General features: G+C 41.1%; 1 protein-coding gene across 1 annotated transcript in view; it reads left to right on the top strand.

Moving 5' to 3' along the window:
• The window catches only part of PRUNE2 (prune homolog 2 with BCH domain), a 231,883-nt gene extending 229,196 nt beyond the window's left edge, over window positions 1-2,687 (top strand). The window contains exon 18 of the mRNA XM_068973591.1: window positions 2,636-2,687. Within this exon, the coding sequence (XP_068829692.1) occupies window positions 2,636-2,687 (52 nt within the window). The remainder of the gene's footprint in view (window positions 1-2,635) is intronic.
• Window positions 2,688-26,623: the final 23,936 nt, after the last annotated feature.

The raw sequence follows: 26,623 nt of genomic DNA, 5'->3' as shown, positions 1-26,623 counted from the left end.
GTGCTTCTCAAACTTAACAGCACACCAGAATCACCTACAGTGTCCTGGGCCCCACTCCCAAAGTTTCTGATCAGCAGGCATGAGAATCTGTATTGCTAACAAGTTCCCAGCAATGCCAATATTGCCAGTCTCAGGACCTTGCTTGGAGAGTCACTGCCTTAAAGTAAATGGCTGAATAAAAATAATCAGATTTGTCCTCAGAAGTCTATGCTCTTGCTTTGAATTCAAAGGGTAAGCCATGTGTCTGAATTCCCCATTAATTTTACCTCTTCTGATGGTGACATTATAGCTATGAGGAACCGAGAATGTGGAGGGAGAAGGAATTTTACTGTTGACCCCACAGAATCCTACCACTTCTGCATGCTAACTATATCTTCTTAACTACCTCTGAGCCTCTGAAGTGGTCCCCCAATCCTTGGACAGACACTAGATGATGACGTGCAGTTCAGAAAACATAATCACTGCATATCTATGGTTACAGGTTCCTTTTATGAACAGATGCCCCCTGACTTTCCACGTGACCTTAACTAGAAAGCTTCAGGCTGTTCCCTGTCAGGGAACAAAGCCTATCTGTTCAGTGTTTGGCTTTAGTCCTATTAGTGTTTTTAAACTTTTACTCTCTTCCCATATACACACATGTACCACCTTCACCTCTAACTGACTTTCAGAAGGAGATTCCCTCAGCCAGTCTTATTTTTTCTTTAAACCTTAAGTTCTGAACAGGAAAGAAAATATTTTTAAGAGGATAAATTGTACATAGAGAGCCATTCTTATTTTGCAGATGGTGAGGAATCTATCTGTTGCCTCTGGAGTGACAGTAGTACATGAACTCTAAATTGTTCTTTGCTTTGGAAGGATTGCTGCTGCTGCTGCTAAGTCGCTTCAGTCGTGTCCGACTCTGTGCGACCCCATAGACGGCAGCCCACCAGGCTCCCCCGTCCCTGGGATTCTCCAGGCAAGAACACTGGAGAGGATTGCCATTTCCCTCTCCAATGCATGAAAGTGAAAAGTGAAAGTGAAGTCACTCAGTCGTATCCGACTCTGAGCGACCCCATGGACTGCAGCCTACCAGGCTCCTCCGCCCATGGGATTTTCCAGGCAAGAGTACTGGAGTGGGTTAGGGTTATGCAAAGTTAAAAAGCAGAAATGCTAGGTTTAAAAGACTGCCTGCCTTTTCTTGATTCCATTTCAGCTTTACTAGGTTTTTCTAGCACACTGTCAATGCTTGCCTGACTGTCCCTGTTCACTAGAGTTGCCAACTGTCTTCTATAAAAATAGCACCACCAGCGAGAAGGGTAGGGAGTGAGGGGGGAAAGCCTCTGGTTTCTCAAGGAACTAGCCTTCTGCCATTTGCAAAATACCTAATGTTAATAACCACACCTCTTATGTGTAGACAGAAACCTTTGCTTGTGAAATTATCACATTACAGAAGGAGCTCTCACATATAAAAAGGAGCGCTATGCTGTGCTGTGCTGTGCTTACAGTCTTTCAGTCCTGTCCAACTCTTTGTGCCCCATGGACTGTAGCCCACCAGGCTCCTCTGTCCATGGGGATTCTCCAGGCAAGAATACTGGAGTGGGTTGCCATGCCCTCCTCCAGGGGATCTTCCCAACCCAGGGATCAAACCCAGGTCTCCTGCATTACAGGTGAACTCTTTACTGTCTGAGCCACCAAGGCAGTGCAGAATCTCTTAAAATAATGTTTGTTTGCTGAAAATAAAATATTTACCAAAGGGGGAAAAGTAAAAAGTTGAAGTGTTAAGTATAATTGGAAATTAATATAAAGCAAATTTGAAATTTGCTAACAGAAGACTCTCACAGAATATCAAAAGCAGCTTAATATTACACAAAAAAGCATAAACATGTTCATACACAGTAATAAAACTCTCCTTATTTTATGGTTACATGTTTCTTTCTGGACATGATCAGTTTCGGTTAATGTCAGGACTGGCTTGTTTGACATGAACACAGCTGAGCTGTGAGGTATTTTTTGTGACAATACCAAGGAAAGCTGACACTGGCGTTTTCCCTTTTAGTGTCTTGGAAAATCTTTATTGTTGTGAAAACTGAAAGTTAACTGGGTTCATACATGAATAAAATTAGAGAGATTCCCCTTTGTGCATAAAATATTATGTGGGTTACAAATAAAAATTTGTATTATTCTGTTTACTGAACACGATAGATTTAAAAGTCGGGAAGAAAATAACAAGGATAGAAGCGACATGGAGATCTTGGGAGTTTTCAGTCTTCCCTTTATGTTTCTGAATCAGGAGCAATTACTGTAATGCAAAACTGATGGTAAAGGAATCAGAGCTTAGTCTCATCGTCTGTTCAGGTGCAGATTAGATGTGTTCAGTAGTAGCAATGGGGCCAGACTAATCAGTTTCAGTTCAGTTCCATCACTCAGTCATGTCTGATTCTTTCCAACCCCGTGGACTGCAACACGCCAGGCTTCCCTGTCCATCACCAACTCTCGGAACTTGCTCAAACTCAGGTCCATGGAGTTGGTGATGCCATCCAACCATCTCATCCTCTGTTGTCTAACCAGTTTAAAAAGTTCAAATCTGTCCTGTTTATAAAGTGGTAACAGTAGAGAGAATGTTTACTTGCTTCCTTTTTTTTCCCCTTGCACTCAGAACTAGCTGCCTTTACAATGATCCAGAAATGTCTTCTATGGAGAAGGAGTAAGAATTCACCATCAATTAACAATTATGTGGTTACTCATTGTATTGTATGGCTGGGCTCTGAAAGACAAAAATACATTGAGGATTGGGTAAACACCGTTTAGATGTTCAGCTTTCACGTTCTCTATGTCTGAAATTACAAACCTAAAGAGAAATGTGTCAGCTTAACACCATCTCATTCATGATCACCATTAGATGTCTTAAGGAAAACCCAACTTTTTACTCGGTGTTCTATTTTTCCAGCCCCAAAATGAGGAGAAAATGAATATTAGAGCCAGATGTAAAAGTGTTTGGGCAAGAAGAATCCAACTGTTTTCTGAATTACATCATCCATGTTTTAATTAGTGAAAGTAGGGACTTCCATTTGAAATTATTATTTTGATGGGTGGGAGAAAAAACATCCTTATTTAGAAAATTCAAGAGGCAGCTGAGCCTAGATGGAACTTTAGAAATGATCTTGTCCATCTAGTCTCATCCTGTGAGAAATAAAAATTGAGCATGTGTTTACCATGTGCCAAGTTCTAAGTAAAAAGCTGCACCCACCCTGTCTCATTTTTATCCTCAGAATAAGCCAAGGAAGTACATTGTACAGATAAGGAAAGAGCAGCATAGAGAGATAAGCTGACCAATCCAACGCTGTTCAGCTCGAAGAATGCCCTGGAGCTGGGACCAGAGCCTTTGCAGTGCAGTTCCAGACCCAGCGGTTGTGGTTTTAAAATCAGAGACAGGTGGCCTTGGTGCTGGAATGGGTGTTCAACCTCTGATCTAACCAGGGAGGACAAAATTAACACCTAAGACAAATGAGTTCACTGCTGTCCGGTCAGTTTCAAGGAATAAGCTGTGGTCACCATCATGTTCTCAGAGAGAACTTGGCCATCCAATCAGGGGCTCTTAATTGGGTGTGAGTTGTGGAGAATTTAATATTGTCCTCCTTCACAGGAATCCAGAAGGAGGGGCAAAGACCCGTATTTAAATATATCCGCTATTCTCACCTTTTGTTCTCTTTTCCCTGGAGGAGGTCTGAAGGGAAACTGGAAAATCCCGGTGCACTGGCTCTGGAGTTGCCGTGGTGACCTTATAAGGAAGTTTATGCACAAAAACTCAAGGGAAGGTCTTTACTGACAAAGAACAAAAGCCGTAAAGGAGACCTTTGAAATCGCACAGCTACTTTTCTGAACGTTTCACTGGTCCCACCTTTTCGAGATGAAGACAGCAATTGCTTCGAGCAAACTGCCACGTGAAAATTCCACAAAACAAAAATACCATAGTCCATCTAAAAAAAGGTTTTTTTTTTTTTCAAATCATCCCTTTCTCAGCAAAGCAGCGCCCCCTAGAGCAGAGTCCTGCACCTACAGCTAACGAGCTGCGTGGGCAGAAGGTCCCCTCACTGACCTACATGCAGCTGCTACATCTGCGGGCTTACCCACTCCTCTGCCTGCCTTGTCTGTTTTGCTCGCCATCTGTACATTAGGCTGTCTGGGCTGGGAAGAGGGCAAAACTCCGCTTCTGGTTGGGCTTCATTCCGGGGCTGGGCATGGGCATGGGGATGGGGGTGGAGGGGATATGTTGCAAATTGTTTATGTTACTTGCCATTTCTTAGAAAATATTAGTCTCTCTGCTTCCCCTTTCATCAGCCCTCTCTTTCCTAAGCTCTTTCTTACCAGGCACATGATCACAGTGTGGAGGCTGAGATCTGGGATGAGGGGCCAGAGTGGCCAAGACTTTGTTTCCTGCTGACTTCCTGCTCTGGATTTCTGGCTTTATTTAGTATCAGACTAAGAGGCTTCATTTACCTTCTAGTTTCTGAGTGGAAGCATTTTACACCTTCTATAGCTAGTATTAAATGGATACGCTGAAAAACGGGCAAAGACTCTTCCAAGGAGCTCAGTTAGGGCAAGAATAAGACGTACTGGGTGCTGATGCTGTCACGGCCTCCCATTTCCTCAGAGAGAGAAGGGAAGGTTAAGTCCATCTCCCACTCTTCCTATAGAAAACAGGTTTATCATTAAACAATGTTGTCTGATACTTTGTAAAACACAAAGAACAAAAAAACCTCATTTAACACATATTAGGAGCCAAAAATAGCCTATAGAAAATTATCAAAAAGTTACTATGTCTCACTGGAAAATTAGGTTATAGAAAGTGAAGCCCGTCTGCCCAGTGAGGAATGCTCCTTTCATGTTTGAATTCCGATTAAAAGTACGTTTTTTTCCAAAAAGCATACTATTTTGAAAAGTAATACAGATGTTTGGTTCCTTCACACTCAGGTTTGGATTTTATCTTTTTCATTCATCTCCTAAAACTTGCAACATGACTTTTTATATTCTTACATAAAAAGTGTACATGGTCCAGAAGTGGGTCTCTGTGAGGAGACTGAGATTAATAGCATTGTCCGTAGCTTCATTAGCTCCACGAGACCACTGCTGTCTTGTAATCTTCAGGTGGTTTCCTGCATTTACTTAAAAAGCATCCACTTTTGACTATCTTCTTGCTCTTTCCATAAACTCCATTATTAAATTTCAGTCTCTCAGCATTTGTGTACCAGAGACTGAAGGGATAAATTAAACCCTAAAAGGCTAACAAAAAAGTCAGTATGAAAAATCAAGTGTTTCAAAATTGTCTGTTATTTTCAGATTTTTATGAGGTGCCTTGATGGTGAGGAGAAGGGAATGGCAACACAGTCCAGCACTCTTGCCTGGAGAATCCCATGGATGGAGGAGCCTGGTGGGCTGCCGTCTGTGGGGTCGCTAAGAGTCGGACATGACTGAGCAACTTCACTTTCACTTTTCACTCTCATGCATTGGAGAAGGAAATGGCAACCCACTCCAGTGTTCTTGCCTGGAGAACCCCAGGGACGGTGAGCCTGGTAGGCTGCAACCCATGGGGTCGCTAAGAGTCGAACACGACTGAGCGACTTCACTTTCACTTGATGGTGAACAAAGTGACCATGTATACTTTAAACTTTTCAAGACGATTTCAAGTATTTTGACCCAGATTCTACTTTTCAGATAGTGTGCTCCAAATTTTGATTTAATAAATATTCTCTTGGTCTATGAAAGAAACTGAGCCACCACCATGTAAACTGCAATAACATTCCGATCATCAGTCAAACTTAACATATTCTTTCGGGAATAACTGCAGCTGGGAAATACATTTTTGAAGCAAAAACAAGAAAGACCTGTTTTTTTGAAAAGCACATTAGAAAAAGATTGAAGGGTCAGAGTGGATAAAAAGAAGACACCTTCATGGTAAAAACCCTGTTGATAAGGAAACAAGTCAGATCCTTGAGGGCATAAAAAAGAGATTAATATCCATGACAACCTGGCCTCTCCTAATAGTCAGTATGACTGGGTCTGAAAACTCCGAAAGGACAGAAGATTATTGCGAGTAATCAAGCAGTGAGATATGGTTTTTTCATTTCAGAGAGACACTGAACTGCTACTATTACTCTACTGCTCAACTAATATTACTGCTACTAATAATAGACATGTAGTGTATGTTCATTATGTGCAATTGAAAACATTTTAGACATATCCTTAGCAAGCTGTTCTATTTTACAGATATAGAAATGGAGACTTAAAAAAGACAGGTAGCCTGGCCAAGGCCCCAGGGCTAAGAAATGGTAGAATTGCTGAGGGTATCTCAAAGGAGTATACCTTACTGCTGTACCGTGGATGGGTTAGCTTTATTTGCGGAACTATGAGAATGAACATTTGCTGCAGATTCCACAAGTCAAGCACAGTAACCTTTGCAACATATAAATGTAAGGCCTTCCTCCCTCCAGAGAGAGGAAGGGCAGATCTAAGTGAAATCCGCACATACTTCCCAAATTACCCAACTCAAGCAGAACATTTTTCTTTCGTTTCCTCCTCTGCGTGTCCACTGGCTGTGGTCAATTTCTCTGGTAGGTGTCAGAAAACTGTGATATGTTCACAAGAGGTAGAAGAAAGACACAAGTGGCCCAAAGACATTTTCAGCTTATTCCCTAGATATTTGGAAACTCAATAGACATTCTCTTTCCTTTGTTTTAATCTTTTTTTTTTAATTGAAGTATAGTTGATTTACAATGTTGTGTCAGGTGAATAGCAGTGATTCTGTGTGTGTGTGTGTGTATCCAGATTCTTTTTACTTGACCTAGAGATTATCAGACTAAGTCAGACAAATACCACATGACAACACTTATATATGAAGTCTAAAAAAAATGATACAAATGAACTTATATACAAAACAGAAATAGACTGCCAGACAAAGAAAACTTTCATTTTGTTTTGGTCACCAAACTCAGGAGACATTCTTTAAAAACAAGATTTTCTTAGGCTATAAGAATCCATCTCATTAAGGTAGCTGTGCCCTTTTCAGGCAAATCCTTTGGCTTTAGAAAATGTTGGAGGGTGAGAGTGAAAACAGTGGAGTCAGAACCAACAAGTTCCCAACATGTACCCTGGAGATGAAAGCAGGTCCCTCACACCCAGGGACATGGCACACACACTGTTCAGAAGCACGCAGAACCCAGCATGTGCTGTCATGGAAATGACAGGTGATTCGGGAGCAAAGTGGCCTCTACCTGTGGGAGGGATGGGTGGTCCAGGGTAATGCTTGCACTTGGCTTATTAGTATTCCTTGTCTTTTCTTTTTTTTTTAATATGATAAAATACAGCTAACACAAAATGTACTATCTTAACCATTTTCAAGTGTACAATTCAGTAATATTAAGTACATTCATGTTGGGCAACCAATCTCCAGAACTTTTCGGTCTTGCAAAACTAAAATTCTATTCCCATTAAATCACAACTCCCACCCCACTGTACACCACCCCTTCTACTGTCTGTCTCTATAAATTTGCTCTAGTGGAATCACATGATATTTGTCTTTTTACAGCTGGCTTATTTCACTTGCCATAATGTCCTCAAGGTTCATCTATGTTCTAGTTTCCTTCCTTTTAAAGGCTGAATAATATTCATTATCCTGGAGGAGGAAATGGCAACCTATCATTATAGGTATACACCAAATTTTGCCATCCATTCATCCATCAGTGGACACTTGGGTGGCTTCCTCTTTCTAGCTTTTGTGAACATTGCTGTCATGAACATGGGTGTAAAAATATCTGTTCAAGTCCCTGTTTTCAGTTATTTTAAATATATATCTAGAGAAGTGGAATGCTGGGTTATATGGGAGTTCTATTTTTAACTTTTTGAGGAACTTCCATACTATTTCCCTTAATAGCTGCACTAATTTACATGCCTAACAACAGTACACAAGGGTTTCCTTTTCTCAGCATCTTTGTCAGCACTTTTTCCGTTTTTTTAGATCATAGCCATGTTCATGGGTGTGAGGTAGTACCTCAATGTGATTTTGAGTTGTGCTTTTTAAAAACAGCTTTGTTGAGATAAAATTTGCTCATTTAAACTACACAGTTCAATGGCTCAATAGCGTCACTGAGTTGCGCAACACCAAAATCAATTTTAGAACATTTCCTCACTTCTAAATTACTCTGTCACTCCCACTTCCCCCCACCCCAAGTCCCTGACAATCACCAGCCTGCTTCCTGACTATATCTGCCTCTTCTGAGCCTTTCCTATGAGTGCAGTCACATGAGCTTTAGGACTGGCTTGTTTCATTTAGCCTCATGTTTCCAGGGTCGTACATATAGTAGCAAGTTTATAACTTTTCACGTTAGAAACGTACTTTTGATGAATGTAACATACAGTTTTTAAAACTCCAAGACATATTATCTGTGAGGAAGCATCAAAGGTGCTATGCATGAAAAAATGTCAACAGTGGTTTTATTTGGATGATGGCTCAACAAGTAACTTTAAAATTTTTCTTCATCATTTTCTGTAATTTTCAGAAATAAAAAAATAAACATGTGCTTCTTTTATAATGAGAAAAAAAAATGTATTGTATGTCTTTTCAATGTATCCGGTCTTTTGTCTTTGATTTTCTTATTTACTTGACTATGCCAGGTCCTAATTGCAGCATGTGGAATCTAGTTCCCTGACCGGAGATTGAACCCTGGCCACCTGCATTGGAAGCGCAGAGTCTTAACCACTGGACCACCAGGAAAGTCCTGGAAAAAAAAAATGTTTTTAAGAAAATACTGGAGGGTTTTTTGCCATTGTTTTCTTATTTACCACTGTCATAATTTAGCACTTGTCAGATACTCCTTATATCAGGCAGATCATTTATTTGCCTCTCAAGAAACAGTCATTTACAAGAAAGGAAAGGTGGATTTCCAAAATGCAATAATGTCCTTAATCCATTTAAAAATGAGCCGGCACAAGAGTCTTTTGCCCTCTAGATCATTTTGAAGGGTGTAAAATGCTTCTAGAAACAGTTTGGCAAAAATAAACAGACTCCATCTTTTAGAGAAAGCCTTGGCAACTCGGGGAAAACTGTGTTTTTACCACATTGGTCTAGTATAAGAAACGTGCATGAATTATTTTCAATAAGTCCTCAGGGAAAAAGCAACAAGCACAGGCTCCCTGAATCGTTACTGCTTCTTATTCAGTTTTCCATGTTGCTCATTTTTTTTTTTCTTCCTTTCTTTTCAAAGTATTAATCTGAAGCTGAAAGAAAAGCCCTAGTTGGCCACATCTGGACGAAGGGGCTGCTTTTCTGCTTCGTGGTTCTGTTGAGACCTACCTACCTGGAAGAGACAGCACTGATGGTACTCTGTTTCCACTTTGCACTACCTGCTGCCATTCTAAATTTCTAAGGGGAAAAACAGTAAGAGAATCTGTTTACTCTTAACATGTTTTATGGAATTATGTGTATTTTCCTATTTTGCCAATTATGTGCCTCAAAGATTTTAGTTGAACCTTAGCAAGAAAGTAGGACCTTCCATTTCAATATTTCATTAACCCTTGGTACAGTGGTATTTCGTCTCTTTGTTGACTGCTGTTGACCACTGAGGTAACTTCAGTCCGCTGTTCATTATGAGTGGATTTCTCCTTGGTGATCACTTCAAGTTTAAAATACACAGGACTCAACCGTCCCTAGGAAAGTTGGCCCCACATAAACGCCACCTTTTAAACCCTAAGCTTGCTTAAGATAGCCATAACGCAGACACAAGTGTGACACCATGTCAATTAAGCATCCACTTGGTTCTTGTCCACATTTATTCTAACATCTCCAAAGGAAGCCAGGTTTCCTAATTCACACCAATTTCATTTTAGTTATCAAAATGGGCATTGTGTTTTCTGTGAATTTGGTCTTTTAAAAAAGTCATTTCTTCAGTGAATGTTGAAGACCTCCAAACTGAGAAACTTAAGGATCAATGTTCACATTTCTGGTAGCTGTCTTTGATTCAAGCCATGAACTTAGTTCAAGATGTCGCACTTTAAGTGCTAAGGGCACTGTGGAAGGCAGCCCCTCAGAAATTCATTTTTTGGTAACACTGAGTTATCTGAATCTCTCTCACATGCATTATAAAAATAATCTGCTTTAACACACTCACAGGCTTAAAATTAAATATGAGTATGTACTATCCTTTGCAAAATAATTCTTTATAGTCTTCATGTGTTTTTTAAAATACCAGCATGGTTTAGAACCCATGGGCCTCTAGAGGAGGGAGGGGTTGGTAAATCGAGCACCCCCACCCGTTTCCACATGGCCTTCAAGAACGGTTTTCATGCTTTGGGTTGAAAAAAAATTTTTTTAATATTTCATGACATAAGAAAACTATCAAATTTCAGTCCCCATAAATAACGTCTTTTTGAAACATGGCCATACAAATTTGTTGACAGACTCTCTGCAGCTACTTGCGTCTTGCAGCAGCAGAATGGAGTAACTGCCACAGACCATGTGGCCCACAGAGCCTAAAACATGGACTCTCTTTATAGACAGCGTTTGCTGAGCCCTGTGCCAGCCCGTGCAACCTTCCTTGGCCTCCCATTTGTAGTCAGATGCTGGTTTCTCTAACCGTACACACAAATTAGGCTGCAAACTAGTTTACTCTTAAAAAGAGAAGCTTTTGGCATCCACAAATCAGTAAGACTCATGCCTGCTGACAAAGGCAAGGAGTCCAAGCCACGAACACATGGCTCGGGGTGTGTTTACACAGCCCAAAGTGAAGCTGCTTAGAACGCTTTTGGCTGTTCAGAGGTGTTGCTGAGGTCCTGTCCTTACCCTGGAAACTTCACAGACTCCACTATCACATATCATTAACATGCTCTTCAAAATTAAACTGTAGTGGAGGCCAGGGTTCCACCATAGTCTGAGAGTGATAACTATCTCCGGGAGAGCTTTCGGGGACATGTCGAGCCCTGGGTATCATGAGCTTTGAAGGAGACACCTTTGCACAGGTTTCTGAATTTCACTGCCTTCATCTGCTTCATGTCCGTCCCGCACCCACCTGCCAGACATGCTCTCATACACACAGGTCGGCTCTCTCTCCTCCATAAGCCATAGCTACTATGTCCCCTTCTCAATCCCTTTCAACTTGACATCCTACTAGATCATTCTTCTGGCTCTCCACCCTCATAACATCTGGCTTGTCTGATAGAAAAACCCTGGAGCACGTCTTCTTCCACAGCCCACCTCCACCTTTGGCGGCCCAAATTGTGCCTTTCCCAGAACTTAGCATGGACATAAGCGCAATGACCCGGTTTCCCAATTTGTTCACCCAGTTTGCTCACTGTTGCCCTGGCATCATTATTAATAATGCTCTCTCGCTCAGTAAAGTCCCATTGTGGAAGATGAATTATGTGGTCCCCTTAGCCACAGGAAGTAATGAAGAATTCAGTGTTCAGCTTAGAGGTAGGAACCTGAGGACATAGAGCTATCCATAAAAGGTTCCTGTGACAGTCAACCAGACATAACAACAGCCTTAGCATTTACATTTTATTTGAACTTGTCAAGCCTGTTCATGGAAGGCTACTCAGGTGGTATTCTGTTTGGAGTTTTATCTTGCTATGTGGAAATTATAAGCATCTTTCCCGATCAATGATTTTGTTTGGACTGTTCAATGGGCTGCATAACCATTCTGATAGTTAGGCATCTGCTATTTTATTATCTTAAAAAGAAAATTTAATTGCACGTGCTAGAGAAAAGCTACCATGTAAATTCAAACCAAGTGAATAGAAGCCTAGAAGAATTCTGAAAAAAATAACCCCTCAGCAAATAGGTAGACAGATGTAAACATTCACACCATTAGCTATCTAGCTTTTGCATTCTGAGCATTCTTGCTTTGGTTCTGACTTCTGGGAACTGTTTGCACTTTTCCTGTAGATTTGTTGTCGAGGGAACCAAAGGGTCATTGGGGCAAAAGTATTGTTTTCCCAAAGTGTCAACTGCTATTCACTTAGCTCCTTGATTAAGAGAAAGAACAAAAATCTGCACAGAAGATATTGTCAAGGAGTAATAAAGTCTGTCTGAGGGCAACAGCTGAAGGTGGAAGAAAACCCGGAAGTTCCTGTTGAAGCCATACAATGTTTTATGGGGTTATCTTCTAAGACAAAATACCGACATATGTAAGGAAGTCACTACTCCACGCCTTTGTGTTATTAAGGTCTTGTTTTAAGTATTCAGTTATGATACTGATTTTGCAACTCTCATCTAATTAATCATAATGCCTCTGTAGTTTGCTCCCTTAGAAATATTTAGATGTGCACAAATGAATCTTTTATATGTTTAAAGGTTTTTTTCTACCATGTATTGGATTGCTCAGAATAAAGTATCTATTAGACCTTTGTTTTAGCAAATAAACTCTGCCTAAATAGTGTGAATTGATAATATAAAAATATGTAACAACACTATATATATATTCATATATATATATATATAGCATCTCTGTATAATTCAGAAATAAAAAAAAAATGATTCCACAAGTGATGGCATTCTTTCTCTGAGTCAGTAAGAATCTATCTCCAGCTTCACTTTGCAGGAAGTCTTATCTGGATGTCAGTCTAGCTGGGCCCTCAGTCCTTGAGAACAGGATAAATCTTGGCATTCTTGTCACCCAAACTTTATTCCCGTTACACTTTTGTTTTCCATGCCTCAAACAGCTACACTTTCAAAATGTGTTGTTTGCTTCCTGAGAAAGCAATTTCTCACTTTGGAAGCATCTCTCAGTTTCATGGTTACTTGATTTTGTCAACTTTTCCTTTCTCTGTCCTTTATCTTTCCAGAGCAGAGGTTTATTTTTTAATTAAAATGCATTAAATACCATTTTAAATTTAGTTCTTTAATTTTTACTTTCACAACCATCAAACGGCACTGGGAATTACCACTGAAAGTTTTTTTTTTTTTTAAACCTAATAAACAAATGTGTGGCTCTGCCTCTCAGAAAGTTGTTGGAATAACCAAATGAGAAGTTGCTTTACAAAAAGTGAGACACTTCATGTCTTCATGATCTAGGATTTAATGCTGATGGATACTGTCCTCTACCTAACTAAGAGAAGAAGGACAAGAGAAGACTGAAAGGGAATTACAGGCCAATGAAGGGCATGATATTACAAGGTGGACTGTTACATTCATTCTGCTCCCATCACCTGACTGTGGTTGTGGGAATGGGAGGCAGGGTAGGCATCCAGCACTAGGGGAAAGGATGGGTGAAGTGTGGAGGATACACACTATGGTATTGACAAGCTACTAGAAGCAACAAATTATACACTGAGAGAGCAACACTTCAATCATGGGGTAGAGTGGAAAAATAAGAACTCAGTATTTATAGCCAAGTGTCATTTATGTAAATTCTAACACCCCCCCCCCACACACACACACACAATATTCTACAAAGTCCATGCAGAGTTGATGACTTTGCATGCTCTCATTAGAGTGAGTACAGGGGTAAGGGTAGGAGTGGGGACCCAGAATGAAGCTAGAAGTCTAATTAAAAATCAAAATAAATAATAAGCTTTTTAATTGGCTGAAGTTAAAGTACATAAAATGAAAATACCTTAAACTTTCAGCCACAGATCATAGAAAAGCCTTGTTAAGGTGCTTTGGGATGTCAAGGGGCTGTTCCCTTCTACTGCTTCTCCTGTGGTTTTAACACTTCTCTGCATTGGCAGCATCAGTGCTCTGCAGCTGCCAGAAGCCTGTCCTGAGCTACCCCAAACTGGTGCCTTCTTACACATCAATCCTCACACAGTTGTAGGCTTTATAAAGCAAAGAGATTGCTCTGTGAAGCTAATTTTCCTAAACTTCATTCACATCCATTCAAAACAATTCTCTTTATCAAGCAAAATTATTTATTTTCAATAGCCATTTTAGTGATACTCAGATGACAGACACCAATAATTGCCATCCACTAACTCTTGTCTCGGAGAAGACAATGGCACCCCACTCCAATATTCTTGCCTGGCAAATCCCATGGACGGAGGAGCCTGGTAGGCTACAGTCCATGGGGTCACGAAGAGTCAGACACGACTGAGCGACTTCCCTTTCACTTTTCACTTTCATGCATTGGAGAAGGAAATGGCAACCCACTCCAGTGTTCTTGCCTGGAGAATCCCAGGGACGGGGGAGCCTGGTGGGCTGCTGTCTCTGGGGTCGCACAGAGTCGGACACGACTGAAGCAACTTAGCAGCAGTAGCAGCAAATCTTGTCTTACCCTCATTGAGACACCTACACCCTCGATGTTTAATCATGCCCTCCTTGTGAAACTCTTCTCCCATAGATTGGCGAATTGAATGGTCCTTTCTCTCCCCATATTTGTTATCTATTGGTACTTAACAAATTACAGTGAATTCTCATTATTTGAGGAAGTTACATCTGTTAAGGCAATGAGAACATTAAATCAGTGCATACTGAACCACCGGTCCTACAGGAAAACAGGGTTAGGTTCCTGTGAGCCTCTAGTCACATTTTCATCAACTGATCAATAACTAATCGTATTTTATATGTGCTTCTGTTTACATACACTTTAACGATATCTTGTTGAGTCACAGTAACATTGAACTCACCACCACATTGAATTCACAGCCAAATCCTGAATGTAACTCACGTCTGAATGAAGATCATCTATTACATGAATTTTCTCTGCAAGGCACATTTCCTTGCACTTAGGAACATTAGCCAGCACTTCAGCTCTATGCTTGGAGACTAAACAGTAAAATTAGCAAGAAAAATCACAAAATTCCAAAAACATTACACTAAATAGACCATGAAAAAGTTGTGTGTGTACAGTGTGAGAGCTGGAACCAGAAAGGTGAGCTTTGCTTTGTTCAACCTCATCTGGGAACATGTGCATCGGATAAGTCAACTTTCACCTTTCTGTATGTGTCTGTAAATGATCATGAAAACAAGATGAACAGAGATTTGGGGTTAAAATAAATTTTAGTGAATAGGAGAATTTGCAATTATTGGAATTCTTAAATAATGAAAATCAACTGTGTATGCCAAGACTTAGCAGGCTGAACGTCACACATTTATTATGTTTCTATAGATTGGAAATCCTGATACATCTTAGCTAGGTCCTCTGCTTTAGGCGTCTCACAGGCTGGCAACCACAGTGTTGGCTCAAGGTTTCTCACAAGACTGATGACATCAAGATGGTAACAAAGGTCATTCCTGACGTGGCTCCCTCTTGTAAGAGGTTCAACTGGGAAAGAATCTGCCAACTTCATACACATGGCTGTTGGCAAGATTCAGTTTTTGGAAGGTTGTTGAACTGAGGGCCTCATTCCTTGTTGGCTGTTAGATGGAGGCTTCCCTCAGTTCTCTGCCTTACGGACCTCTGCAACATGGCACCTTGTTTCCCTGACAACAACAAGAGAGAATTTGCTAACAAGAGGGAGGGTGCCATTTTTATAACCTTATCACAGAAGTGACATCCAGCCAATTTTACTGCATTCCATTGATTAGAAGCAAGTCACTAGATCCAGCCCCACCCAAGGAGAGAGGATTACACAGGATGTGAACCTTGGGAAGCTGGGACCATGTGGTGCCTTCTTTGACGTCATCCTATCACGCCCCGTTAGCCTTCTGCAAACTCCTCTCTGTGCTCTTCTCACCTGTAAATGATGGTGTTTCTCAGTGTTTCTCTTCTTTATGGTTCTACCCTTCCCCCAGTGACTTCAGCTAGCACATCTTTTCAAATTATTCAAGATCCAGTTTCAATCCCAACCTCCAAACCCCCACCGTCATGTTCTCACTCAGTCTCTGGGCTCCCTCCATTCTCTGGGGAAAAAATTAAATTATTCCTCTTCTATGACCTGTTAGGACCATTCCTCTCCTATCCCATTCTCACTGCAATTACACATACTGGGATTTAAATCCTGCTTCTGTTACCAGTTATATTATTTTGGACTACTCAACTTCTTTGAACCTTAGTTTATTCATTTTTAAAATGTGGATAAAACTCTTACCTTACAAACTTATGTAAGAGCTGAATGGGATTTCAGTGTCCAGCCTAATACTTAATAATAGAAGGCATTCAATAAATATTAGTTTTCCCCCACCCTGTTCTTCATCTTCGCACTCACCCAATCTTTTGTCTGTTAACTTGCCAACGCCTCCAAAACCAGTGCCAACCCCACCTTTACTTTCTGTCAACCATGCTAGCCTCTTGTTTCCTCTCCCACCTCCTTTTTTAAATAGACTAATTCTCTTTAATCCTCTTCCTCTTCTCTCAGGTATAGCCATTCTATGCCACTTCTGCCTTTCTCTACCTCTAGGTCCTTCCACCGTTTCCATCTCTTATTTTTGCTCAGTTTACTTCTGGTTTTTACTTTTTATTTGGAAACAATCTCAGACTTGCAAGAAGCAGAAGAAAACAATTACTTTTCCTGAAATATTTGAGAATAAGTTGTCTACGTAATGCCTCCTCACCGCTAGATGTTTCGTATACTTCCTGCTATCGAGGACATTCTTCTCATAACCTAATACAACTATTAAAGCCAGGAAATTAACACTGAAACATTACTACCATCTAATCCACAGATGCCATTCAAGTTTCACCTGTTCAAATTTATCCTTTAAAGTAAAAGGATCCAGTTTGTAGGAGACAGGAAGAATACAAGAAAAGCAGGCCCCAGCAAGGGCCGCAAGACAAATTTATAATTATTGATAAACTGGATGCTATAAGGTATGAGACTCTTGGAACAAGTCCAGGAGGAAGGAACAGTTCATAATCCTGAAAACAAGATATGATCCTGGGGTCGGTGACTGTTTCTCAACTGGCGTCTCAGAGTCACATGTTTTACATATCTGGTGGAAAATCTATAGATAAGAATATTAGTCTTAGTTACTGATTTGTTATTGATTACTGTTTCCTAATTACTCAATGGTTAATGATCATTTTGTTCTTTGGCCCTGAAGGCCACATGAGTTATAGTTTAACTCCCTGCATATTCTTTCATTCACGGCTGAAAGTATAATAAAGCTGGCTTGGATTCAGCTTTGGCACTTTCACCTTGGAGCGGTGTTGGTCCCCTGATCCTCGCTTTTCTGAATTCTTGTGTCTCTTTTCTCATTCTCTCGCCGTACCACACTTTCGTAAACCCTGGTTGTTGAGCTGGTCTCGACACCAGTTCAGAACCACACGTGGTATTTAGTTGCCACATCTCTCTAGTTTCCTTCAATCAATTCTTTAGTCTTTCTTTGACTGGAAAGACTGGTTTTGAAAAACACTGACACTTAAGATCTCTCACAGTATTGTATAGAATGTGTCTTGATTTGGGATTCTTTGTTGGATTCAGGTTATTCATCTTCTTTGGCATTTATAACTCAGAACTGATTTGTATTTTTCTCATTGTATCCTGGTGATATTCATTTGAACACTTGAAGAAGATTCTGTCTATATGGCTTTTGATGGGGATGTGTCAAAAAAATACAGAGCTTGAAGGGGCTCCCACTGGTCAGATTTGGGACAGTTTGAGGATCAAATAATCATGCTAATAGATTATAATCTGTTGAATAAAATAAGATTCCATGAATTTACATCATACTGAACAACAAGATAGTTACATCCACTCACAGCAACTCCCCAATACTTATTAATTGTGAAAGGAAAAAAAGTACTTTTTTTGAGCAAAGTGAAAGTGAAAGTGAAGTCGCTCAGTCATATCCAACTGTTTGCGACCCGTGGACTGTAGCCCACCAAGCCTTTCCATCCATGGGATTCTCTAGGCAAGAATACTGGAGCGGGTTGCCATTTCCTTCTCCAAAGAGACTCATAAAATGGCTTTCCTATTTGAAAACTCAATAGAGAAGGAATTTCCAATATAAAAAAACATCTGTGGGGACTTCCCTGGTGGTCCATTGGCTAAGACTCCTTGCTCCCAAAGCAGAGGGTCCTGATTTGGGTTTCCCTGTTGGATTCAAGTTATTCATCTTTGGCATCCATCCATCCCTGGTCAGGGAAGGAACTAGATCCCACATGCCACAACTTAAGAGTGCACGTGCTACAACTAAAAGGTCCTTTATGCCACAGTGAAGACCTGGTGCAGCTAAATAAATAAATAAAAACATCTGTACCTTTTGTTTAAAATTATTTCCTCACCAGAATAATAATTTCCAAACATCCATACTGGTTAGCACCATTTTCTTTTAAAGAGAATGAACGAATTTTGTATAGTTTCATATTGGTTATTTGCCATCATTAAAAGTAATTCATGATCATTTTCTAAAAAATGGAAAATACAGAAGAACAGGAAAGGAAAATGGTCTCTCCTGGTATGTGTGACATACTCAAGATCACACAGCTGGTGAATCAGCACTGGAACAAAAACACAGACCAATGGTCCTTGCATATTTGAATTTTCCTGATGCTGGTCACTGATACCTCTTGTTCTAATTGATTTTCTTAACATACAAAATAAAATAGCTTCATTTTCTGTTTCAGGAAAGATACATGCTTATTGAAAAATAAACAATATGGAAAATATAGAGTAGAGGGTAAAATCAACCAGTCTTACCATTCAATCACATCACTGTTTATTAATACCTTATAATGCATTTATCTGGAAAATCTTTCCATATATATCATCATAAATTTTTTATGTATGTAGAAAGAAAGAGAGGCAGAGTTTGTGTTCTGATTATCTCTCCATGTCCAAAATTCTTTTTGATAATTTCCTAGAAGTAGTATACCTCAGCTGAAAAAATTTTAAATTGTTGACAAACACTGCTAAACCACCTAAGGAATAATTACATTAATTTAGACTGTCACTGTGTGAGACACTGCATTTCTCCACATGCTGTCAGAGGTTAACAGAACTAGATATTAGTTAAAATGGCTAGGACAGATTTTAACAAGTAATATGTTATTGCAATGGGGAAGGAGGTTCGGGTACACTGAAGTCAGCTTTGATCAGTACAGAGGTAACTGAGTGTTTTAAAGAGAAAATGAAGGAGAAGAGAGGAAGGTGAACTGGGGCTCAGCAGAGTAAGGGAAGTGAGAAATCATAGAGTGGGTCAGTGTCAGTGCTGATTATGACAGCTCTATTTGACAGCTGGCAGTTACTGAAATGAAGAGTCACCCCCCTCACAGAGCCTGGGAAACAGGCCCCAGCCTTCCTGATGAATGCATTTTAGTGGAATGGCTTTCAGGTCCTTTAGAAAGACACTCTTGAATTGTAGGGGATAGGATATATCTCAAAGGGACAGAGGAAGGATTCACAGTTGTAAGGCCATTTCACAAAATGCTCCAAGAAAGGGGGTGCAAGGGTCAAGAGTCAGGTGTTGGCTAGAACCAACAGAAAACTCTTTTGACAGCCTTGACTTTACTCAAGCAGGCAATTTAAGAGGAACTTGGGTCATCCTAGGGATGTGACCTGGAGCAGTTAGAAATTGTGTCAGTGCTGAAGTCTTTTAATGGGGGGGCAGAGGGGTTGACAAAACCATTTGTGTTGATAATTTGTAGTTTTTCTAGGCCAAGGTTGAGAGCCAGTCAAGAAGAGGTCTCAGAGAAGCCTGGCTAGAATCTAGTCAAGGAAAAAAAATCTTTGTCAATACTTGTTGATATTAGGCTTTGATATGTTTTTAATTTTGACCATTCTGAAAGCAAAAAATAAGTTACCATTGTTTTTTTTCTCTCCTTTTTTTTGATACCATTGTTTTTAATTGCATTTTCTTGAAACTAGCAAAACTGAACTCCTTTATATATATCTCTCCTGTTATTTGTATTTCTTCTTCTGTGGATTGACTGTTTATATCCTTTACCATTTTTTTAAGTTGAGATACTTATTTTTCTACCTACTGATTTGCAAGAGATGGTGTTTTAGTTTGAGAATCTGAGAATTTTTCTTAATACACTTGGCATTTAATAACCTGTCCTAGGCCACACTGCCCTAAAGACACTCAAACACTATTCCTGTGGCTGTAAGGATCAAATCAAGAAATGTTTCACCAATAAACTCCGTCAGTTGCCCTACTATCTACCCCCACATTTTGTCCCTGAGGTTCTCTGAAAGAAGCAGGCCATGATGGGGCTCCCAGCTCCTGAAGGCATGGATATGTGTCTGGATTGTAGATCAAACTTATAAGTTCAACAAGCTATGCTTCTTTGACATCTGATAAAGCCTAAAAACCCTGACTACAAGCCTCTTTCTCTCCCTGCACCTATCCCTCCTCCCAGGCTATACAGGGCACCCAACAATCCATTATATATAGAATGGAAAGAATGCAATGCTGTGATAGAATGCAAATCCATCTCAAAAAGCTGTCAACTTCCTGTTTTTCTGGTTGACTAGTTAATAATGTTATGGACAGAATGACCTAGAGTCTGGTTTGCAGATATATTAATTCAATGGATTGACAGTCATGAAGAATAAAGAAAGGATACACTTAAGGACTGATCTGGCCCACTTCCATCTCATACTAAAGAGATGAGAAGAAGTCTTCAAGCTCATGAGAAGGTTGGAGACACCAAAGGCCAGCCTTCTGAAAATGCAGCTCTCTCTAAGGTCATGAGGAATGTTGACACTCTCAAGTCACTCCTGAGGAATGCTGGAATGATCAATGGGCTCAGAAGAAAAAGGAGCCTCACTCCCAGTCTCCACCTTAAATAAGTAGAGATGCCTCATAAATGAAAAATACTACGCAGGAAAAGACTTTCTCCAAACCAAGAACAGGAGCCAAGGGTCTACCCACTGGCCCGAAGTTTAGAGAATGTGGTGTGAGTAAAGAAGCATCGCTCAAGCAGGAAAGAAAGTGACCCACAGGCTCAGCACTTGATGTGCTGTGCTTAGTCGCTCAGTCATGTCCAAGTCTTTGTGACCCCATTGGCTATAGCCCGCCAGGCTCCTCTGTCCATGGGGATTCTCCAGGCAAGAATACTGGAGTAGGTTGCCATGCCCTCCTCCAGGGGATCTTCTCAACCCAGGGACCGAACCCAGGTCTCCCACAAGGTAGGAGGATTTTTTTACCATCTGAGCCACCAGAGAAGCCCACAGCACTTGACAGTATTAATATTTACTTTCTTTATAATCTGCATGTGGCTTCCATCTTTCCTTTTCTTTTCTCTCCAGTGTGAGAAGATCTAAGAGGCCAAGAGTTACTGTCATAACAGCCTTTGATGAAGAAATGCCTTTTTACCCCTAGATGACGTGGAAATTAGATCTCACATAAGGAATAAGTAACGGAAGCACAAACAGAAACTCCTGCTATATTTTTAATTTTAATCTTCCTCCCAAAATTAAAGGAATGACCCCTGTATCATTTATTTTATATTACAAATGACTTCAAAACAATAATTTACTCACTTTGCTCATTAATCTACAATTTGGGTAGGACTTTGTAGGGATGGCTTATCCCTGTTCCACATAGCTTCTGCCAGGGCAGCTTGGCCAGAGGCTGGGGTATCTACTCACAAGTCTGACTCACCTCAATGGCAAGTTGTTTAAAAAGTCAGACAGATTTAAAGCTACAACTCTCATGAGGATATATTACCCAGATGGTTTTTAAAGAAAAATGAGAATCATAAATAAAAAGAACAAAGTAGTCTCCTGCTTGTTAAAATATAATATTTTAAAGTTAAAAGCTTGATTTCACAGAACTATAAAGTGAATAGGTGGCAAAGATTTATTCAACTCATTAATTAATTACATTAATTATTAAATAAGATGTTAAGACTGACAAAATGGATTAAAAACCAGTAATGTATATAGCAAGAAAAAGCAAGAGAATTCCAGAAAAACATCTATTTCTGTTTTATTGACTATGCCAAAGCCTTTGACTATGTGGATCACAATAAACTGTGGAAAATTCTGAAAGAGTTGGGAATACCAGACCACCTGACCTGCCTCTTGAGAAATCCATATGCAGGTCAGGAAGCAACAGTTAGAACTGGACATGGAACAACAGACTGGTTCCAAATAGGCAAAGGAGTACGTCAAGGCTGTATATTGTCACCCTGCTTATTTGACTTATATGCAGAGTACATCATGAGAAACACTGGACTGGAAGAAGCACAAGCTGGAATCAAGATTGCCGGGAGAAATATCAATAACCTCAGATATGCAGATGACACCACCCTTATGACCGAAAGTGAAGAGGAACTAAAGAGCCTCTTGATGAAAGTAAAAGAGGAGAGTGAAAAAGTTGGCTTAAGCTTAACATTCAGAAAACTAAGATCATGGCATCTGGTCCCATCACTTCATGGCAATTAGATAGGGAAGCAGTGACTGACTTTATTTTTTGGGCCCCCAAATCACTGCAGATAGTGATTGCACCCATGAAATTAAAAGACACTTGCTCCTTGGAAGGAAAGTTATGACCGACCTGTACAGCATATTCAAAAGCAGAGGCATTATTTTGTCAACAAAGGTCCGTCTCGTCAAGGCTATGGTTTTTCCAGTAATCATGTATGGATGTGAGAGGTGGACTATAAAGAAAGCTGAACAGTGAAGAATTGATGCTTTTGAACTGTGGTGTTGGAGAAGACTCTTGAGAGTCCCTTGGACTGCAAGGAAATCCAACCAGTCCATCCTAAAGGAGATCAGTCCTGGGTGTTCATTGGAAGGACTGATGTTGAAGCTGAAACTCCAATACTTTGGCCACCTGATGCGAAGAGTTGACTCATTTGAAAAGACCCTGATGCTGGGAAAGATTGAAGGCAGGAGGAGAAGGGGAAAACAGAGGATGAGATGGTTGGATGGCATCATCGACTTGATGGACATGGGTTTGGGTAGACTCCAGGAGTTGGTGATGGACAGGGAGGCCTGGCATGCTGCAGTTCATGGGGTCACAAAGAGTCAGACACAACTGAGTGACTGAACTATACTGAACTGAATGTATATAGCATATCAGGAATGACCAAATTTATTTTCTAATAGATTCTTAATCAGTTACTATCCAATGACACAACAAAATGCCATGTTTGGAGTTATCATTTCTACTGGAAGAAGTCAATTGTATGTATCTCTACTGAATAATGGTCGCTTCTGGGGAAATGACTTCCATTGCTCAGTCTCGGTTGATGTACAGAATGAACCGTCCCCCCACAAACCCACTGTCCAAGATGGGCATGTGCCCCAGGCCAAGTCAAAAGGAGCATTGCATTCTCTCAGTGAGAGATGCAGACACAAATGTGTCCCCCAACTGGAGGCTGAAAGACACAGTCGGACTTGGCTGGGACTTTTATAGGAGCCACTGCATTTTCAGGGGCACTTGATCCTGGAAGGTTTATGGTCTGAACCTGCTGCCAGGTGTCCTGGTATTACAGAAAGCCTGAAAGGCAGAAGTACATGAGGATGGAGACAGACAAGAGAGGACAATGGCATCCTGATGACTTGAATTGCACCCTGCATACCTGCTGTCTGACTACAGCCCTAATCCCAGACTTCTCAGTTATAGTCAGTATACTTCCATTCTTTGGTTAGTTTAAGCCAAGTAAATGGATTCCTCACAATAGAGTTCTCCAGTACTGGCTTCTCCTTCTATGCTAGCCCCCTAAACATATATTCATATTGACTTCTCTGTGCTTCAATTTCCCTTCTATCAAAAGAATAAACAATACGTACAAAGAGTTGTCAAGATTAAATACCTAATAAACCCAAACGTAATATACTTTTACAAATGTTAAAGCAAAAGAAATATCACATAACTTTTCCTAAATTAAATTCTATCTAGTACTGTTCATTACTACAACATGAACCCTCCCAATATCAGTCATGATTGGGTGTCCTTTAACTCTTGAGTGTTACAGTCTGTCAAAAAATTACCTAGGAAAGACTGTTCTTTGGTATACCATGGTTGCTACCGGGATGTTTGTTATCCAGGACCATGCATTCTACACACAGGCAGGTGGCTCCACAACCTCTTTGTCATCTAGGGGATTAAGCAAATTTCACGCAGCTCCTGAGACTGAAGTGCCGATCACAGAGCCGTAGCAAGTATGTCAGCTCATCCATCAGGAGTCCTACTGGCTGCTAGGACACTTGCATACAAGACACTGATGCTTGTAGATTCCTCCGCCCACTTTTCCTCAAGCCCCTGGAGCCACTGCTAATCTTGGGCAATTCCCTCTCTTTCAACCCAGTGACTCTATCTCCAGGTCATCTCTGCCCGCTGAGGAACACCCGGCTAAATTCACCTCCCACATAAGAGCCTGGATCACATTCTATAACAGATGCCTTGCAACTTCTGATCTGGGCAGGGAAACACACAAAGAAATTAACAACCGGTGGTAGGCAGCCACCAAGAGGACTCCCCGTGGTCCCCACCTCCTGGTCCTCACACCCTTGTGTAATCCTCTCCCCTTAAGTGTGGGCTAGACCTAGTGACTCACTCCTGACAAACCGAACACAGCAGAAGTGATAGAATGACGCCTCCAAAATTAGCTTATAAAACAACAGGACCATCTGGTCTTGTTTGATCTTACTCTCCCTCAATGCTCTGAGGGAAGCCAGAGGCCAAACTATGAACTTCCCCAAAGAGGATCCCACGTGGCAAGGAACTAATATCTAGGACCACGGCCAGAGAGAACCCAAGGCTTGCCAAAAGCCACGTGAATGAACTTGGAAGCAGATGGATTCTCCCCAAGATTCGCCTTGAGATGACTAGAACCCTGGCCAAAGCCTGGAGTGCAGCCTCAAGAGGGACCCTGAGCCAGCTATGCAGCTGACTCCTGACTGACAGAAACTGTGAGATCAGAAATGGTGCTTATTTTAAGACTTAGTATGATTTGAGAAAATTTGGTACACAGTATCGTATTACTAATATGCCACTTTCAGGATCAGATGTCTAGAATTGCCTAGAAAAGCAAATGAATTTACCTTTTCCTTTCTTTGAAAGTCTATTCAGACAGGGACTAGGGCACAGCAATAAATAGCTTGGTAACTTACTCCATGACAACCACAAGCAAATTACTTGAAGTGATACAAGAGGGCTAACAAGAAGCTCTACCAAGGGAAATTACCACCTTCTGGCATCGACAGTCCACACTTCATCCCACAGTGAAGATAATCAGTACGCTTCTAAGCCCCTCCAATGGAAGGAAGAAACAAGAGCCTGAGGCTCAGGGGAAGGGCAGGGAGGCAGGGGCTATAAGCCCCTTCAACCGCCCACTGGGATCCCTCAGCAAACCCAGACCTGTTCCTGTGTCTGTGAGAAAATAACAAGTTTCCATCTAGGTGCTCAGGGTTAATGGAATTTCTAGATAAAAGTCCTCAAAGGCTAGAACTCCTGTCCCTAAAAGAGAACCCTGTCCTAAATGGGAAGATTCCGGAGCAGTTCTGAGAATGAAAGCCTGCCATGAAGACTGCCTCCAGGAACAGGAGCCCCTTAGACAACTCTGGACACAGAGGGAGAAACTGTGGGTCCGAGAGGTGGGATTATGGGACTCAGCCATGGTCTCCACCACCAGGGAATCAGAACATTCATGCACAGGGTGTGGGGCAGGCTGGCTGTGTAGGCTCCCCAGCTCCCTTGGTGCTCAATGTCAGGGGTTCCAGCAGAATCCCAACCCTATACAAGACTAATCATGGAGCCTGGATTGGCACCACACTGGTAGCCCCGAATGTGGACAGAATGCATCTGAAAAGGTTTTCTGGTCAAATATGTTCTTAGCGCCCCACCATTATTCAGTCAACAGCTTTCCTGCTTGTGTGAGCCCTCCTGCTTATCCACGTGGGTGACAATCAGGATAGGGAAGGGAAATCCAGTGCTGGAAGCAGAACGAGACTGAGGCATCTCTCCTGGATGCTTCTGCCTTGCCACCTGCGACAGGGCTTGTACTAACCCCTGGAGGATGGAAATCCTGATTGCGGAGACAAGCAAAGATTGGGATCCGGTAATGACTTCCTCAGGGCCAGCGTCTGAGATGTTTTAAGCCACTGCCTCACCTTCGGTGAGCATCTGGTATGTGAGAAAGATCACCGACACGAGTCACATCCCCTGAGTTCTCCAGTCCTGGCTCTTCTACCTAACGGGTGGGTGACCAAACATCGCTGAACTTCAACTGAAAAAACTCAGATTAAATGAGAACACTTCTGGTTTCTAGTCCAGAATGTAAGGAACGTGGGAGTTGTCTCTCCTGTCTACAAACACACACAAAAAGATGAACAAACTGCAGATTAGTAACCCTTATCTCCCCAAAGAACTGAGGTCGCAGGCCAGACATCTGCCCGCCCCTCCACAAACTGAAGAGACCAACAAACAGATACAGAAAATCATCCTTTTTTGGAACAGAAATCCAAGAGCAGAAACCTTGGAGGGAACCAGAACCCAGGTAGGGAAACCTAAATGTAACTAACAAATTGCTGGAGACTCAGTTGTGAACAAGTCTTGAGAGTCAGAGATCCACACCTTTTGTAAGTGTTTGATGTCCAGGAGCCCCACTAACTTTTCACAGTGAAGATCAGAGAAAAATTCCCTAGTGCTTCCAGCAGGAAGGGAAAATGGCTGTTTTTATTTATGCCCAGAACATGTTCTACAAAGCACTGCCTTTAAGACTTTTACTAGACCCTAACCTACTGGGATTTTACCAGAGCCTGGAGATGGAAAATATTCAAATCCAGTCCCCTCTAAGCCTTCCTGTCTCAGCTAACAGAGAAA

The sequence above is a fragment of the Capricornis sumatraensis genome, chromosome 6 (genome assembly GCF_032405125.1).
Source record: "Capricornis sumatraensis isolate serow.1 chromosome 6, serow.2, whole genome shotgun sequence".
NCBI lineage: Eukaryota > Metazoa > Chordata > Mammalia > Artiodactyla > Bovidae > Capricornis > Capricornis sumatraensis.
Note: the sequence above shows the minus strand (reverse complement) of the source record. Positions and strands in the feature narration are given on the sequence as shown.